Source organism: Periophthalmus magnuspinnatus, chromosome 9, assembly GCF_009829125.3.
Source record: "Periophthalmus magnuspinnatus isolate fPerMag1 chromosome 9, fPerMag1.2.pri, whole genome shotgun sequence".
Taxonomy (NCBI): Eukaryota; Metazoa; Chordata; class Actinopteri; order Gobiiformes; family Gobiidae; genus Periophthalmus; species Periophthalmus magnuspinnatus.
In genome coordinates, this window is record NC_047134.1 from 19,528,972 (window position 1) to 19,548,622 (window position 19,651).

Sequence of the window (19,651 nt, forward strand, 5' to 3'; positions counted from 1 at the left end):
GTATTTTTATGCATTTTATGTGTAAAATTTCAGACGAATAGTAAGAAAAATATAAATAAAAAATATAATTTTAATAGAATGAATACTCTTTGGTATGCTACAAACACTGTCAAATACAAACGTATACCCAGTGTTTTCTTAAACTTTTTTTTTTTTCTTCAATCAAAGTGCAAAGACCTGCACTAGAGGAGCTGGCTCTTTAGAGAGTGGTTGCAGACCCCTGCCCTAGACTCTGTTAGAGAGTGAGCAAAATCAGCATTTCAGTTCAAAAGTATTAGACTTGTGGAGCTTTGAGTCAAATCATTCATTTACAAACACAGAAATATCCTCTGGGGGAGGAAAAGGTATCCCAAAGCACTGAGCCTCACTTTAGTTTTTTCATTGGCACTTAACTGACTTGGAAAACTGTTCCATTTTTCTGTATTATTTATTTATTTTTATTTATTTATCTTTATTTATACAGGGGGGACCCAATGAGAGCACTTGGGCTCTCTTTTTCATGGGTGCCCTGTTTAAAATACAACACAAACCGAAAAAACAATCAAAATAAAATAAGTCCATAAAAAACATCAATAACAAGTGCAGGTGTGTGTATAAAAGTTTGTTATCAGATCATTAAATTGCAATTGTGTCACCAACGTGTCCAGTTTTGCTTTTCCTTGGAGCATATTCCATTTCTGTGATGCAAAACAGCCAAAAGCCCTCTTTCCCATCTCAGTTCTGCTGTGGCTCGTCCTTAGCCTTATGCAGTCATGTGATCTGGTGTTAAATGTTCCGGTATCAATAATTAACAAGCAGGTGAGGTATTCTGGCAGTTTTTGAAGTAATCCCTTATAGATAAAGTTAATGCAGTGCTGTTCTCTTCTAACAGACAGTGATGGCCAACCTACTTTTTCATAGAGTGTACAGTGATGAGTTTCAAATCCATCACCTGTAACAAAGCGAAGGGCGGAGTGAAATAGTGGATCCAGTGGTTTCAAAGCAGAGGCTGAAGTCTGCATATACACCACATCCCCATAATCCAGTACAGATAGGAAGGTTGCTTGCACTATTTCTTTTCTGTAACTCATTGGGATACAATATTTGTTTCTGTAATAAAATGATAATTTAGATTTTAAACTGTTACATAATTCTGAGATATGTTTTTTAAAGGACAAGTCTTCATCAAGCCAAAACCCAAGATATTTATAAGTTTTGACTCTTTCAATGGATGTACCATTTAGTGTGTAAAGGTTTGTAGCTTGCATGTTACTGAAATGTTTTTTAGAAAAAATCATATACTTAGTTTTACTTGCATTCAAAAACAGCTTAAGATTTATGAGGGAGTTTTGGATTTCATTAAAATCTTGCTGCAGTTTTAAAAGTGCCTGATCAGCAGAAGGAGCAGTTGCATACAAAACAGCATCATCTGCATATAAATGTATGTGGCTTTCTTTTAAATTGTGACCAATAGAATTAATAAAAATAGTAAAAAGTAGGGGGCCCAAAATTGAGCCTTGGGGCACTCCTTTACTTAAAGTTAAAAAATCTGATTTAAAACCATCGGCTACTACTGCCTGGGTTCTGTTTGAAAGATAATTTTGGAACCAGTTACATGTAGCATTGTCAAATCCAATCTGCTTCAGACGGTTCAGGAGGACTCCATGATCCACTGAATCGAACGCTTTAGTTAAATCAATAAACAGAGCTACACAATCTTGTTTATCATCAAGGGCTGAGAAAATGTCATTTAGAACTTTTGTGGTTGCTGTGACAGTACTATGCCCTCTTCTGAAACCCGATTGATAAGACTTCAAAATGGAGAAATTATTTAAATAACCTGTAACTTGATTTGAGACTAACTTTTCTAAAACTTTTGCAAGACAAGGTCATTTAGATATTGGCCGGAAATTATTTACATTTTTAGTTGTCCCACCTTTATGTAAAGGCAAAACATGTGCTGTTTTCCATAATTCCGGTATAATTGCCATTTGAATTGACAAATTAAAAATGTGTAAAAGAGGTTGAATTAAATATGGGGCAGCTAATAAAAGAAGTTTTGGATCGAGATCGTCAGCTCCCGTGGACTTCTTTGGGTCTATGGAGCGGAGAGCATTTAAGACCTCCATGTAACTGAAAGGTCTTAAAGAAAAAATGTGGTTATCTGTCCGAGGTTCAGATTCAACATAATCAAGATCAGAAGGACCATCATTGTTCAACATATCACATGCAGAGATAAAATGTCTATTGAAAGCATCACATATTTCCTCTTTAGAATTTATAATACCGGAATCTAATAAAATATCAGTTGGTAAAGTATAATTGTTAGGTTCAGAGAGAGATCTGATTGTCCTCCAGAACTTAGTTGGATTTCCGTGGCTCTCTATCAATGCAGACATGAAGTAGGATGTTTTTGCCTTTCTAATTGCTGATAGACATTTATTTCTCGTCTGACGAAAACATGCCCAATCCAACTCAGACCTAGTTGTGTGCGCGGTTTTCCAGGCAGCATTTCTTTCTCTAATTAAATGTGCAGTTTCTGAATTGAACCAGGGATTATTACAATTTTTCATTCTAATTTTTCTTTTAGGCGCATGCCGGTCGACAATTTCATTAAATGTATTAATAAAAAAGTCAAGGAATGCTGATGTTAACCCGATGTCACTGTAATATAGTTCAGAGATGAAGGCCTGCTCATTGAAATGTTTATATGATCTTCTGACCTTTACACATGGATGCGTCTTTTTCATTTTTGTATTTCGGATACATCCAATTGGACAATGGTCACTAAAATCAAGTGGAAAAAACACCATTTGCCTCATAATTATGGGGTTTGTTTGTTAAGATTACATCAATGAGTGTGCCTTTATTCAAATTTGTAGGATCAGGTCTAGTTGGATTAGAAATTAATTGTGTAAGATTTAGGCCATTGCATAGGTCTTTCAAAGTTTCAGACTCTTTCTCCAGCCAGTTAATATTTATATCACCCATTATCAGGGCCTCAAAATTTTCCAGTTTAGAAAGCATCATAAACAGGTCATTAAGAGCATTTATAGGAGCTGAAGGGGCACGATAAATACCAGCAATAGCCAATTTTTTATCAGGATCATTTGCATAACTAACAGACACAGACAGATACTCAAAACATTTAGGCTTTGTACAGGAGAATAGAAGATCCACAGACAGGTGATCTTTGACATAAATGGCAACGCCACCTCCTTTAGATTGCCTGTCACAGCGAAAAACTTTATAGTTTTCAATATTGATTTCCTTATCACTTATTTTATTTGATAACCAAGTTTCAGAAAATATAAATATATCTGGATCTGTTTGATCTGCCCAGACTTTAATGTAATCTAATTTAGATATAATACTACGCACATTCATGTGAATAATTCCCAGTCCCTTCCTTGTTTTGAAGTTTGCATGTCAAATATGCCTAACTTATTAGGGATAATAGCTTTATTTGTGTTTGATTGGGATTGATTTGACGCCAGAGAATTAGGTTTGTTATTATTAGTAATATTGATGTCAACCAAGTTACACGACCTCCGATAATTTCTTTCATTTCTACGAGATATTCTACGTGAAATATGCACATTAATGTGTTTTAATGCGGAATCAAAACAGGGGGGCGCTGGTTTTGTCAAAGAGTCACCTGAGACGCTCTTTACCCTATGCGCAAGTAGTCATTCAGTAGGTCTGATAGGTGCAGACTCCAGTGTTAGTTTGATATTGTCACTCAGCAGTTTTTTCCCAGTTTTATTTATAGATTATAAATCACTCAAGTAATATTTTTCCCCCTGGGGGCCACTGAAGCCGTAGTCTTTTCGCAGCAGTAACACAAGGACTGGTTAAGATCAAGAACAAACAATCTGCTGATACTGAGGGTCGTAGGGCCCTAAAAATCAACAGTAAACAGTGTCTGAAGTTGAACTAGGTTCTAGGTAGGGCAGCAATATTGAGATATGTGATATGGCTGTTCAGTCCTGTGATGTTGATATAATTGCAGTATTTTAATATACTTATTGTGACAATAATCTTAGTTATAGCAAAAGACGAAGTTTAAATCTGTCAACTGGACAAATCGTTGTAGGAGTGAAGAGGTTTTGCTGCTCATTCAAGCCTCTTCTTCAGTTCTGGTCAGATTACTTATTATTTAGTTTGTTTTGAGTCTGAGCATGGAATCATACATCTGTGAGAGATTATGTCTGAGGCCTCCAATCCTGTTTAAGAAAGGATTGTCTTTCCTAACAAACATAGCTTCTTTAACTTCCCTCTGAAACCATTTCCTTTCTCTGGCTAAGATGGTTTAAAGGCAGTGATAAAGGGCCCTTGCATTGTTTGTGACTGCAGAAGGGTGGGCTGCATATCAACCTAAGCTGTGATTCAATATTTCCAGTATCATGTTGGCGATTAATGTTTACGGCTCATTATGGCTTAACTTTACAGGGTGTGCTGGAGTGGTTTAGGGTGAGGCCATAGTATACGTTTTTGTCTATCTCAAGATGCTCTATGTACCTACCAACTTTTATCTGCCCACAATGAAAAAATAGGCTCCGCCCCCTACTAGCTCATAATGTATTTTAATTTTCCAGAGGGCACCACTGAGCCATCCTGCAACGTAGATTCTTGGCGATGTTGTAACTTAAATCAATATCTAATTTGTGCCAATTTTCAGTCAGAGATGATTTATTTACTAAGGAATAATAAGAGTTAGAAGGATGGGACTTTCTCACATTGTTCCCCATTATGAAGAGCCTCTATTTAAAATCTTTCAGAAGTCTGTGACAAATAGACGGTCTTTTATTCATTTTTTTAAAATAAAATTTGAACTAGAGCCATCTTAAAAGATAGAGCCCTAATTTGCATGCCATTGCTTCATTGGGTCCATTTAAATCCCACAATGTTTGTGAAAAAGTTTTTGGTTTTTTTTGGAAAATTACCATGGCCATGTCCAACATTTAGTTTAAAATGTTATTGATAACCTTTTATTGCATGTGGGCTTGGTGTCTTTTGGACACGTTTGAAGTATTTTTGATGCAAAATGTTGGCGAAGCTGTCAAAAGATTATAATGAGTGATTTTGTCAATCCCGGGTTTGATCCAATATAGCTGACGTCCTGTAGGGTTTAGGGCAAGGCCATAATGTAATTTTTTACATGTCCTGACATGACCTATTTTTGTTTCATTTGTCTACAGTGACATATTTCTGACTCCCATTGGTGCAATGTAAATGTTTTTTTGAGGTGGAGCTACTGAGCCATCTTTCAATAATTTTTCTCAAGGTCTTCAAATTAGAGCTCACTAAACTCGATACCACTTAATTGGCTATACATTTTTTGCGATTTTCCTCAAAATTGTTGAAATACAATGGGGCTCTCACACAAGTACATGGCAGATGAGTCGCTGACTCGCCCTCCTCGCACATGCGTGCTCCAGCTCTAATTACAAAGAGTTCTTGTGCTAATGTGGAATATTGTTGTGTTTTGTGTCATTGTGTTGTCCAATGGCAACAAAAAGTTAGGAAGAATGAATGATTCTATATTGAAAACTATCTTTTAATACAGTATATTTTAAATAGTTTAGGATTACCCTCATCTTCATGTAATGCACTTCTGAAATATTCAAAAGTGCTATACTATATACTGTGCACTTACCAGGTATAACAGCATCAGTTTTGTCCAATCAGCTTTATTGATCGAAACAGTGGGAATTGATATTGACCACTATACATGGATAGAGAGAGCACCACACACAAGCACTGTATTGTGCAAAATTATCTTTTTTGATGTTTTAAAGACGTTATAATGTTGTTTTCTTACCAAAAGCATACTTTGAGGTTGTTTCCATATATTCTGTGGTAATCCAGGGTGGCTGCACAATATATCACAATCAAAACTAAAATTGCCATTTGTATGATGCAATTATCAAAATGTTTTAGATGATATCATATTTTTTGTATTAAAATATATTGTTGTACCTGTAGTTTACAGTTATGTTCTGAAGTTGACGGGATTCTTGTATTAGTTTGTCCTCCAGTCTTCTCTGAATTATTCTTGACAATAGTGCACAGAATCCTACTTTATAAACATAAAGTTCAAATCTAATCGCAATACTTCACAATACTAATGTCCATGCAGCACTACAGTGTTTAAAAGTCCATTCATAATTTTGCATCAATTGTTTCAATTCTTCTAAAGTTTATTTTAAATTTTAAAATGTGAAATACAAATGTGTATGAGTCATTCAAAAACCTGAATAATGAATAATGTAGGATGTTTAAGAATAAAATCTGTGTTCATTCTGTATGTCCTAACTAATAGTGTTTTTTTTTTGTTTTTTTTTTGTTTTTTTGTTCCCTTTGTCATTCTTTCACACAGGTATGAGAAGATGATTAGTGGCATGTACCTTGGAGAGATTGTGAGGAATGTTTTGATAGAGTTTACAACCAAAGGCCTGCTGTACCATGGAAAGGTCTCCGAACGGCTCAAGATGCGCGGCATCTTCGAAACCAAATTCCTGTCTCAGATCGAAAGGTACACACATTATACTATATATTTCACACCTACTATTCTGCAGGTGAATTAAAAATAAACCAACATCATTGCATTCAGATGCATTTATAGGCCTAGTGAAAACTGGGTAATATAATGTCTGTCTCATAGCTTTTAGTACATAGTTGCTGTAGTTTTTCAACCATGCACATTACAATTATATTAACAATAGTGTTTTTAAAAGATGTACATCAGATGTACAAAAAATAAAAATCATGAAACCCATCTTTTTACAGTGATGTAGACATAACAGTAATTTAGAGGATTATGAAAGGAAGGACACCCAGGGTAAAAAATATGTATTTAAAACATTGCCAAATCACTGGACGAAAATAGACGTGACAAGTTGTGACTAAAACAGGTCTCGAAGTTTAGAAAAAACAAATCAAAAAGAAAAAAACATTCCACGATTTAGACCGCAGTATTTGTTAGACTGTATCTGAGAATTTCCTGAATGTCTCTCCCTTCTCCTCACCCCCATTTCACCCTTACACATTCCCTGTCCAATTAAGTCTTGGGCAAAATTTTAATTAGCCTAAGAACCATCAGATGAAGCCCACATACCTTTATCATGCTTTCAGAAACATTGTCCCATTTCTTACATTTTCTATTCATTCTCTCTTTATCAATTTATCCCCCTGATAGAGTTGCAACTATTTTAGTAACTGACTAGTCAGTGATAATCTTAAAGTAATCTCAAATGATTACTTCTATTGCATTGTAATTGATTTAATACGTTATCAACCAGGTAAAGGTTGAAATATGGTCACTGAAGTCTTGTGCACATTTGATGAAAATCATGAAAGCCCCTTTTTTGTTATAAAAAGGTTTGTATAGTCCAGATAATGATTACGATTATCCAAACAAGACTATAATTATTGTTTATCATCCATTAGGCAGTCCTACACACACACACACCCCCACACACACTAAACCTTTATTGTGTGTGTGTGTTAATGCAGCGACCGCTTGGCCATGAGACAAGTGCGCTCCATCCTGCAGCACCTGGGTCTGACCGGGTCTACCTGCGATGACAGTGTTCTGGTGAAGGAGGTGTGTATGGTGGTGGCTCGGAGGGCAGCCCAGCTCTGCGGCGCTGGACTCGCTGCTGTCGTGGAGAAAATACGGGAAAATCGTAACTTAAACCAGCTCTCCATCAGCGTGGGAGTGGACGGCACACTGTACAAAACACATCCGCAGTAAGTAGAAGGACATGAATTTGAACAGTCCATATGCTTTCATTAACCGTTGTTGTGTGATGCATTTAGATCTAATACATTTTCGGGTTGAATCTAAAGATCAAAATCAGAATTGGCTTTATTGTTCCTGAGCTGTATAAACAGTGGCAAACATAATAAACACAGGGACAGTAGACAGTGACAGACCTGCTTTGTACAACACTACTGCTATTTTAGTTTGTTCATCAGCGTTGGAGCTGACAGAACAAAACCATTGTTTTTATATCTAGCTGCTTAATTGCACTGCCTGGCTGGTAACAAGTCAAACCAGGAAAATAGAATGTGTGATTGGTCATTGATAATTCTCTGGGCTAACCGTGTTACAGAACACTCATAAATGTGCTGCATAGATGTAATCTCATGAATGCTCATCACCTTAAGTTTTTTTTCACCATATTCCCTGGCTTTTTGTTTGAACCAGACAAGCTTCCATTATCCATGTACATCAGAATATGGAAATGTAGTATGTCAAGCCCTTGCATTTAGTATAAAGTCCTATTTAAACGTTTAATTTTATGTAAATTGCTGAAACCATATCACTAAGCCTAGTACTGCATAATTATCTAAGTCTGTGTAATCCCTCAATTGTCCAGTTCTGATCCATAGTAAAAGCCAAGGTTAAATCTGTCAACTCTTCACTCCTACAACTTTTTGTCCAGTTGACAGATTTAACTTTAGCTTTTATTTAATCATCTTAACTATTCCATGTTTTTTACTGTCTCTCTCCAGTTTTTCAAGCATTATGCAGGAGACACTGCAGGATTTGGCCCCTCAGTGTAAAGTGTTGTTCCATAAGTCTGAAGATGGCAGTGGGAAGGGAGCGGCGCTGATCACAGCTGTCGCCTGTAGAGTTCAACAAGAACAGCTCCAGAAATGACACTCAAGCAAATGTGCTTCAATGTGAAGTGGGGTTAATTAATCCCACTCTTAGTATGTGTGCCTTATGAAAACTGATAGCAAAAATTAGTGGGTTTAAATAGACTAGTGGCCAGCAAAACTGCTTTTAGTCTTTTTTAAACTTGGGCTTACACTTGGACAAATATTATAGATCTACAAGGGATTTTACTTTGACACAATAGTTCAAACAATACAAACAATACAAACAATTACAAAATAAACATGTTATGTTTACTGTAGTTTAATGTTGAATGAATGTATGTTGAAAAATTTTAACTTATTTCATACTTATTTACAGATGGAATGAAATTACCATATTTGGAGTGTGGTCAAAATCTGGAGTGTAGTATTGGCTGTAGCTACAATTTAGTCCTCACTTGCCCAATGTCACATGATTACATCAGTGTTTGCTCACTTTCAGTGCATATGATTTTAAGATAATATTACAAGAACCAAAGATGTGAGTGACTGAGCTGTATTTATTAAACCAAGGATCAAATATTTGCAGTGAGTCTGATCAGATTAGTTTGGTTAACATTTATTCATCATAACTCGACAAGCTCTTTGTAACAATTAAAATTAACTGTTTAAATGGTTATTAGCAATTTGGCACAATCAACCAGTGATTCAAATGGCACTTTGTTACTGGAACACAATAGAACAATTAGAAGGCTAAATTGGCAAAGCGTCTTGTAAAAATATTGGACGTTTTTGTGTGTAATTTATGTAAAAATATTATTGATCTAAAAAGGAAAATACAGTTACACAGGAGAGATACACAGTAGTTAAAGCGGCTGAACACCAAGTACAGATATATTGTAGAAGTACCTCGTAGGAACAAAATGAGACCACTGTGTGCTGTCAGCATCTAATCACAAAGTGTTTTTATTCCCACTAACCAAAAGGGTGGTGCACTCTTTGCACCACCCTTTGCAGTTGTTGTTAGCATTATCATAATGGAAAAATTTCATTTTATACTGGCCTTCACTCCGAGGTGTCCATTGAGAATTCAAGACACATTCATGATTTTTCTTTATTCTCATTGAAACCTCATATTACAAACCTCAAAGGCTTATTCAGTATCTGAAAGATTTTATACCCAAAATTATAATGTGCTGCATAAACTAAACATAATTATTTGACTATTTTTGAAGCAGTTCATTAAAGTTCTTGCCATTTTTCTGCACAGGAAGCAATTATTGTTGCTGAAGCTTAGTCTTAAGGGAAGACTATAGACTAATTAGTACATGACACAGACAGTGACACATCCCTGGTTAAATGAGCTGTACCCTATTTGTACTGTCTAGTTCATTTTAAATGGTTTGCTGTGGTCCAAACTTATTTCTAACTTACCAAATGCATTCTGAACACCCACTGATTCACCACAATGAATTTATAAGTGCTTTTCACAACTCTCACACACCAGGGCATGTTGGTGTTACATGGTGGTAAAGAACAACAACTAGCATGCACTTCCCGATTGATGGACAATAAAACACCTTATTATTTTATGCAGACAGAACACAGGACTTATTTTGACTTCACGAGCTACTTATACAATATATCTTTACTGATGTAAGACGTTTGCTCAAATACATGGAAAAAAAAATCTGGCACAAGGCTTTCAAGGGGCTTTTTTAGAGGCTACCTTACCTTAAAATGTGACTCATGTATGGTGGTGTAAGAACCCACATCCATGATTATTAGTAAGAAATATATGGCACAATAATCAAGTTATTAGGTTATGCCTCATATTTTGTGAACAGGAAGTACAGTAGCAACATTCAGAGTTGACCACGCCCCTCAGTTAATGCTAGTCATGTTAGCATCAAAACGAGTCATACTCAAAGCTAGTCAAGATTAATATTCTGAGTCAAAGTGATCTTCCTTTTGCAGTGAACGAAGCCCTCTCAAAGATCTGATCGTAACTACCAATCGCTCAAACTGCATCTTTATTCTGTTCGAAGCACTTTGTGTCATTGAATGAGTGGTATTGGATTTTTATAGACTCTCTGCTCCTTTTTACCAACAGTAATATTTGAAGTTGTTGAAGCATTTAATTTATGTAGAAACTGTTAACTTCTTTTTTAGACCTGTTACTTAAAACTGTTACACAATCACACTCCCAACATCACATTAATCAGACATATATAACACATTATTGAGAAGAATATGTATCATGATTAAATTGACTTGTTTTCCAAATATTTAGTTTTTAATTTAGTTTTGTGTCTTCTAGAATAGGCTATTTAACTTGTATGAATGTATGACTGCTTAGACATTATTCCCGTCAAAATATTTATTTAAAAATCCTGGTTCAAATAAATAAATTGTAACTTGGTACCTTCTTTGCCCCTAGAAGACATGAATGTGTTGCCTTGATAAGTGAAAGTTTCTGCAGCATTTCTAGTTAGGGATAGCATTTCTTCGACTAAAGGAATGAAATAAAAAGGAAATAGCTTTAGCATCCTTTGTCATTACATTGTTGCTGTGAACTTCTGTAACTTTCTTTATGGACTGAAGTAACATGAACCTTTGGAACTGCATAATAAACAGAAATGGTCAAACAATATCAAGCGTTTTTGGTGTGGCCTGTAAATTATCTTTTTGTATTCACTTTTGGGCCTTACAGATGCCAATCCTGTGAATTTTCCAATGCCAATTAACCCAAACATCTGACAGCAACTGGATTCTGGTCTTTTCATATATTATTTTAACAAACAGGACCAATAAATTCCTGCCTTACACACTGTATACTTAGGGGGGTTAGTGTATTTTGACTTGAACAATCAAACTCTTGACACTGGAATTTGGATCAGAGAGCCAACACGTTTGCTTCCTGCATTTTTTGGATCAGACTCCACACATTTGCAGAGCACGGGTGTTCAATTCAAAATCGCAGTATTTCTCAGCTTTCTCTGAAGTGGCAGAATCTTTGCCTTTCATTTTACAAATTCAAGTACAGAGGATGTAAAAACAGTTATCAAAACCATTGTAAAGCAATAATATTTTCACTGAATAAACATATTAGTAATCTGTTATTACTTCAAAATAAATGATACATTTCTTCTTAGTACATTTGTTGATTGTCATTTACTTGTACCTATTATACTTCTACTTTTTGTCATTTACAGTCAGTTTTGTATGATGAATAAAACATGTATGAAATGTTATCTGTTTGTGGGTCTTACTGGTTATTAAAATGGAATAATTATCTAAAATAACTACTACGTAAAGCCTAACTTGTTTGCTCTGTATCTGCGCAACTTTCCTCCGGGCACTCTGCTTTCCCCATCAACATGTAAAGTAGGTCAAAATACTCAAGGCTAAGGTAGTCCTGACCAAGCCTAGCTCAAGATCTGGAAATGGGTCCCTGGGGTCACTGGTCCTGACAGGTTGTCCCAGCTGCATCGAAGAGTGGATCAACTGCAGAGAATGAGTTTCCTGTAGAAGGGATTCTAAAAGGAATTAATATTTGCATGTAGTTTAGTATGTGCATTTAAACTGTCCAAAACTGAATGTCAATTTATTGGGTTTTGAAAATAAAAGCCTGATTTGGTGGGACTTCATCCGTTGGTCAAAAAAGTCAAAGGTCTAAATCAGGGCTGCAAACTTCTCTCTTATAAACCCTGTTTATATTAGACAGCACGCTCCCGTGGGTTCAGTGCGTGCTCCAGGGTGAGCTCTCACTGCACAGAGGAAAGTGTTTCCAGGGGCGTCAGACTGGAGATGTAAAGGGCACTGTTTACCCATGGCCTAGTGCAGGGAGGGACCCTTTACAAACTCTGCAACGGGGATTTTCATGAGACAACATGCAGTATGGGTCCATCAAGATGATTTGTACCCAAGGCCCAAAATTTGGTGCTACACCCCTGCGTGTATCTGTGAGAGTCAATCAGCCATGTATGACTACTGTATTCTTTTTATTTATAGGGCTGTTCTGATGAAACTATATAGGACACCACCAAATTCTTAAACTAATGAGATTCCTATTTTGTGGGATTCCCTAATGAATTAAAAACCTAACCTTATTTGCGCTACAAAGTTTTACTTAATTTACCTTCTGAAATGCTCTAGAATGCAGGGAATTGCATAGATTTGGTTCAAAATTTCACCCGACCCTTTTGTCGAATATTGACACTTAATATGTGTTAATATAAAGTAAATAACAAACACATTCTCGAGTGGGTGGTTTTTTTTGTTTTGTTTTTAAATAAAATTCACACATTTCAGGCAAACATATAACTGCAGTAACATGCAAGTGTAATAATAGCCACAGAATTTTGAGCACAGCAGGGCATTTAATACTGCACTACAGATGTGCCTTTTTTGCTATGTGTAAATGCAGTTTTTCAGTTAGCATCTTGTTGGTTGGGATAGTATCTGTGCTATTTATAGTCATTATAATGTAACTTCAATCAAATGGTTAGTGTTGAAAAGTAGAAAAAATTGCACATTTCTTTTCAGTTAGAGATGATAATTGAGATAGAAATGACTTCTGGAAAAGTGTGCATCGGGTTGACCCTGCTGTCATCTTGAGTTTATTTTTTCTTGACCTTATAGGAGTTGGGTTTGACATCAGCAGACTGTTGTGTCGAACAATGAACGGAAAAGTCTGATAATTGCCTGCCTTCTGCTCATGAGATTGAATGGGAGATATAACAGGAAAGAGAACTGTCAGAACCATTCAAAAGTAGCCCATATGTTCAATATAATATTCTTAAAATTTTTGCCTATGCAAGATGAAAGAGTGTCCTTGCAAATCCATGTCAAGTCATGATGAAAGCATATTGATGGTTGAGGTGTCTGGATTTCTCTCATCATCTCGTACTGTGAGTGCTCAGCAGAGAGAATCAGGCATAATAAAATCTACTGAGAATTTTGAGTTGACTGTAGGTTTAACTTGACTGTATTTTTACATTGGTTGACCATTGTAACCAACACAAGAATCAACACAGAAGCAGAACAGGAAACACGAGTGAGCGCTTTGTGAATAAAAAACATATCTGGCATTGCAATAAATTTTTTTTTTTTTTTTTTTTTTTTTACTTATTATTGTAGTGAAACGTTTTATTTAGATTTTCATCATTTCAAAGGTAAACAGACTCCCACTCTCAGTTGGAACCATGTTAAACACATCTAAGCCTTTGTCATTTCTCTTTGTGATTAAATTAGTTCTCACATTGGCTTCTGTCATAAATGAATAGTAAACGAGCCAGTCTTTTGAACGGCTCTTTGAAGAGAAAGGATCCAAAAGATTCGGATCCCACAAAGGAGCTGAAAGTCCCATCACAGCTGGAGTGTAGGCAACTATCAATATTTGTCAGATAATAAAGTGAGATTCTTCATTTACTGAACTACCTTTTTTCAGTTGTAGACAGACTGACGTTCCATACAAATAAAAAAATATTTCAAGTTTTGGGCACTGACACAATCCTATAACCCTTTAGTGCAGCCTGTCAGTGTGATGAATGGCTTTATTAAACAAATCCCATAAAACTAGCTCTGATACATTGTAATACCCTGTTTTTAGACAAACCTGTATACTGTTAATAATACGTGAGAGAAAGAAGCGAAGGAAGAAAAAAGTAAAGAAAAAAAGAAGCAACTATTTATTGCACACAAAGGAGAAAAGATAATACTGTCAGTGGCGAGTGTTTTTCAAAAAGATGTATGTCTTATACGTGAGGACAACAGGGCACATTTTTGCTCCCAACAAATGTCACGACATCAGGACTTCATAGACATAGAGACAGTATCAACAACCTGGAACTCCAATCAAAGCAGACAAAAAAAATCACAACGTTAGCCTGGGTGTGCTGGAGAGGGTGAGAGAGAGTTACAGTTAGTCAGTTACATTTCCGTCACTTGAGCGCTTGAACTTAACCCACAAATTAGCAAAATGAGTAAAAAACAGATGCCTTTGGAAAGTTTCTTTTCGAAGGGGAAAAGGCCCAGTGAAGAGACAGAAAAAGAGCCAACTTCCAAGAAAAAGAAAGCTTTTAACAGACAATACCAGGAGTTCTACTTGAACTATGGATTTATCGCGACAGGTGATTCCCACAGACCAAGCCCACTCTGCATAATATGCGGCGACCAGCTCTGTAATGAGGCAATGAAGCCTTCAAAACTGCTCCTCCACTTGGAGAGGCGCCACTTGGAGAGGCCCCCCCGGTCCACGGTAAAATTTTCAAGCGTTGGCCGGTCCGCTGTGATAAAAAGGTTGGGGACCACTGGCCTATGGTATACTTATCACATTGGTCGGTGTTCTCTCACCTTATAAAGAAAACTGCATTGTTCAACTGAACATGAACATGTTGACATGGTAATGGGTGTACAGATTTAGAAAACCTATTAAATGTCACCTTAGGATCACATTGTGAGAAAAATCTCTGTGGTGTCTCTCATTTGTTCTGCCCACCTGGGTTCCATGACATAAATATCAGCCCCCATGTGATCTGTGCTCGTACACGTGAGGATGGAATTTATGTGCAAATTTAAGTGCACCATTAGCACAGCTCCTGTATTGCACTGTACCACACAATTCAATAATTTGATTAATGGCATGTGTTAACATGTATAACTTTGGCCGTAGCATTCTTGAGTGACTTGAGTTCTACTCATTATCAGTTTGGAAAGACTCTCACTCATAGCAGCTGGAAAAATGGGATCTAGACAAATATTTGAAGCTGACTGAGAGATGTGTCACAGCACTAATACAAGGTGAGAAATCCAACTTTTGTTAATACCACTAAAGAGAATATCACAAACATCTTCCAGCCAAATTAGGTCTGTCAGCGTTACCGTGTTTGTTTTAGCACTTTTGGGCACTTCACCTTTGACCTCCGCCCAAACCACAGTGCTGTCCCGTGTTTGGTCCAATATCTGTCCTACTGGTGGTTGGGCCCAATTGCAGCAGTCGGAACCTGACAAATACTGCAATGATTTATCTTACTGCCCAAGGTTACCACCACCTTTCAACAAAGCTCTCTTCTACGGCATTGTCCCTGTGCTTGGAGTCACTAGCAATCTCCATGACAACAATACATGTCACAGAGAAATGTGTGAGCTATAGGGCTGTACAGCCGTGTGGGCTTCATTTGTTTCATATGAAGAGAAACAGCCCTTATAGCTAAGATAAACCTTCTAGATTATGTCACTTAAAGAAGGAGAGAGCACAAATAAATGAACATTTGATAGTAGTTTTAAAAATAAAATGCCTCACCTCACCATGTTTGCTATACCTTCATTAATCCCTGACACCTTTTAGCCATAACACTTTGGACCAAAACACTTGGGTTTAATGAGTAAAAAAATTGATTAAAAAATTACACATTCTTTCCACCTCCACTTCCTCTTATAGGGCCTGTATCAAGTTTTTTTTCTCATGTATTTAAGCAAAATTTGTCTTGTCCCAGTGCAGATATAATGTATAAGCAGCCTTTGAGATCAAAATAAGCCTGCAGAGTGCTGGCTGCAGTGCATTGTAAAGCTTTTTATTTTGAAGAGTAGGAAGTGTGCTCTTAGCATGCTAAATGTTGCTTTACGTCACAGGATACTTCAAGTACAAGTACTCTGTGACTCATTGATGTTTAATCTGTCCATAGATAAAGATAAAGACCTTTAGCTATAGATGTAAAGATACAGACCTATAGATACATATAAGATTGAGCCTATCACAATAATTGTTTGCTTCTTCCACATCCACACATCAGTTTGTATCCCAATCTTTTCCCTAAAAAAATCTGTCAGCATCCAAAAATGTGTTGGGGCCACCATAGTTTCATGCAGAAATTAACATAGCGCAGATTTTGAACAAGCCTTTATTTGGTATCATCACATCCATAAAGAAACACAGAGCCACAAGACAAATACTGTAGCACACAGTTCATTTGAGTGAGCGGCTGCTTCAGCATGGACCAGCACAGGGCACACTTGGTCTCCTAAATACTAGAGCACTTTATTAAATGCTTACATTCATCACAGGACATTTGGCTATTGGCAATAAAACCATTTAGATTTCCATTCAATACAAAGCAAACTGTGACAAATTAAGTAGTAAAACATGTGAAAAGTAAAAATACCTTTTACTTTCTTTGCTGAGCATTAAAAAGCTAAAATGCTTTTGCTGATTTCATTTTTTCAAGTCCTGATCTAACATATAACTATTATCCACAGATAACATAAATATTACAGTACACAAACTTGCAGTCTGTTTCTTTTAGGTCCATTTTAGCATTAGCATTATCTATACAAACACAAAGCTCAAACAGAAAGGTGCAGTGCCCATTTTGTGGCTAGTAGAGTTAAATTTTATATTACTTTTAACCTTTTCTGAAGTAATATAAGGTTGTTCTAATGAAATCAATTTGTATCACAACCAGCTTCTTTTGCCTCTTACCTTTCTCAATGCTGGTCTTGTGTGAAACTACAAAAACATATAACAAAAGTAAAATGTTATAATGTTGTATTATCTCTCCTGAGGTACACTTTATTTAAGTTGGACATCAACAAAGGACTGGTCATATACCTGAGCCAACAATCCCAATACTCAAAAATGTTGCATATTTAGTACACCTCTACATGCACAAAGAAAAGCATTTTACATTGAAAGTTTTTGTCTTAGCAATAAATAAAAACTATTTTTTCAATATTTTTTTAATCAGCCAATATATATACAGTTGTCCTTGGAGTTTGAATAAGAGATCTCAGACAAATGTTTCCAGTTGTCTTTGTCGTCTTAGCTGTACTTGACGGCCGGTAGCCTGTATTGCCAGGCTACCTCATCACTGGAGAACCTGATATTGTGGCTGTGACTGTACATAAAGAGTCAGCTTCTACAAACTGCTGGTGATAAAATATGGCTGCATCACACTTACATAAACCAAAATACTGTAAGAGTGTATACAAAAACAAACTGTACAAAACAAATTGATGTTTTCACACATTTGACCATGAAATAGTTATGACGTTGCAATACATGGCATCTTCAGGAGTAGATGGAGGAGAGTGTGAGGTAGTACTGATGAGGAGGTAGAATCGCTATTGCAAAGGCACTCATGACAGAAGACACACAGATGAAGGTAAACAAGTTGTTGTTTTTTTCTTTAGTTTTTTTTACACAAATAACCCTGTTTTTACATTTGTCACAAAAGGCAACCAACAAGCACATTTTGCAGCATGAATCTATTGTGTAAATTGCAATATTCTCGATCATTTGACACAATTTCAATAGAACAGAGAACACAACAAAAACAAAAATCTAGTTAAATATTTATTTTGTTTTAGCTTTTATACTAGTTTGAGTAGTACACGATATGACAATTCCAACAATAAAATTACAATAAATAAAATTACAATGAATAAACAATGATTTCTCAAATGAGACCCTGTTTTTAATATACACTCATAAATAAATATATAAAAAATTACAGATAACTTGCTCCTAGGAATAAAAATAAACTACAATTTAAATTTTAATCCTGGATAAATAGAACATATGTGTCACGATCCGTACTGTTCCTGCTCCATGTTTAGTATCCTGCCTCTTTCCTCCCCCACCAGATGGAGCTGGGCTGAGCTCCTGGCTCATCCCGCGCGCACCTGCAGCTCGTCAGCGCAATCATCTCCACCTGCCGTGGATAAGAGGAGCCAGGACAAGACACTCGGGGCCAGATCGTCCGCGTGTCCACATCCTGCTTCCTGGACCATCCCAGCTCCCTGGCTCCTGGCTCTGCTCTGACCTGACCCTGCTTCCCAGCCCTGGTACTGTCTTGTCTTGTATCTGCACTCCACGTCACAGGACCCTGCCTTGCACCCTGCTCCTCGTCCTGGCTCTGATCACCTTGTCTACGTCCCTGCACTCCACGACCTTGGCTCACACTCTGCTCCCTTCCTCGGTTCTGCCCGCACGGTCGCCTCTGCTGGCTCCACGTTCCGCCCCTGGATCCTGGCTCGTAACCCGACCCCGCTCATCGCCAGATCTGCCCTCTTTACTGTACTATTTTATCACTACTGTAAATAAACACTGTAAACCTTTCCCGAGTTCTGCATTATTTGGTCCTATTTGCCTGACTTTACAACAATGTGACTTAAATAAATGCACATAAAAAATATTCACATTACTTCCCTCTTGAATGCAGACAAAACAAAATAATTTAAGATCATAATATGACATTAAAATAACAATACCCACACTAGTCTATACACAGGCTAAATGCTCTGTATGTATAGGCACATTCTGATGTGCACCTTGCTTGCTGAGGTCTTTTCTTTCTCTATATTATTATTTACATTTCCACTTTAAAGCAATGAATTGTCTTGTCACAGAATAGCTCTCAAAATAACTTTTCAACTCGCAAACTCTATATCCCATAAAAGTGTTTGGTCCCTATTTTAACGTAAAGGGTTATGATAAATAAAGCAAATTAATTTATTGTAGATTTTGGAGTACTGTCATTTGTCATTTTATTATCACTGGCGTCGATAACACCTGTCCACCCAGATCCATTCCAGTAACACTGATAGAAATAACCACTTAAGGTCACTTATAAAACCTCTTACCACATACTTAATTGCCACATGCTTATTCTGGCTTTTAAAAATACTTTTAGCTTACTTTAAACTAATTCTACTTAAAATGTAGTTGGACCTTTATGCCAACATTAAAATGAAAACTCTCAATGCTGGAATGACCCAAATGAGTGGGGTGAAAAGAGATAAATGTTCCATTCATTTTTCCCATAGACTTTTCGAAAAATTCAAATCAAGAGGCACGACTGAGATTAATCAGCCTAATAACTTAGCGGTTTCAGAAACAGATTTACAGAAAATAATAGATCTTGTGGTGATTAGTTTCCACATAGCTGATTAGCCCTGAGCAAGCTTTCAAATACTTAACATACATTTTTTTTCCAGAACATCTATGGGACAAATAAATGGGATTTTTACTTCCAGAACCAGGGGGTGGGTGGTCACTGTG

The 19,651-nt window shown here is 36.6% G+C and overlaps 1 protein-coding gene across 1 annotated transcript in view; it reads left to right on the forward strand.

Moving 5' to 3' along the window:
• hk2 (hexokinase 2) overlaps positions 1–11,841 on the forward strand; it is a 45,426-nt gene extending 33,585 nt beyond the window's left edge. The window contains exons 16-18 of the mRNA XM_033972729.2: positions 6,362–6,517; positions 7,498–7,734; positions 8,503–11,841. Coding sequence (XP_033828620.1) covers positions 6,362–6,517; positions 7,498–7,734; positions 8,503–8,650 — 541 coding nt within the window. The 3' untranslated portion in view covers positions 8,651–11,841. The remainder of the gene's footprint in view (positions 1–6,361; positions 6,518–7,497; positions 7,735–8,502) is intronic.
• Positions 11,842–19,651: the final 7,810 nt, after the last annotated feature.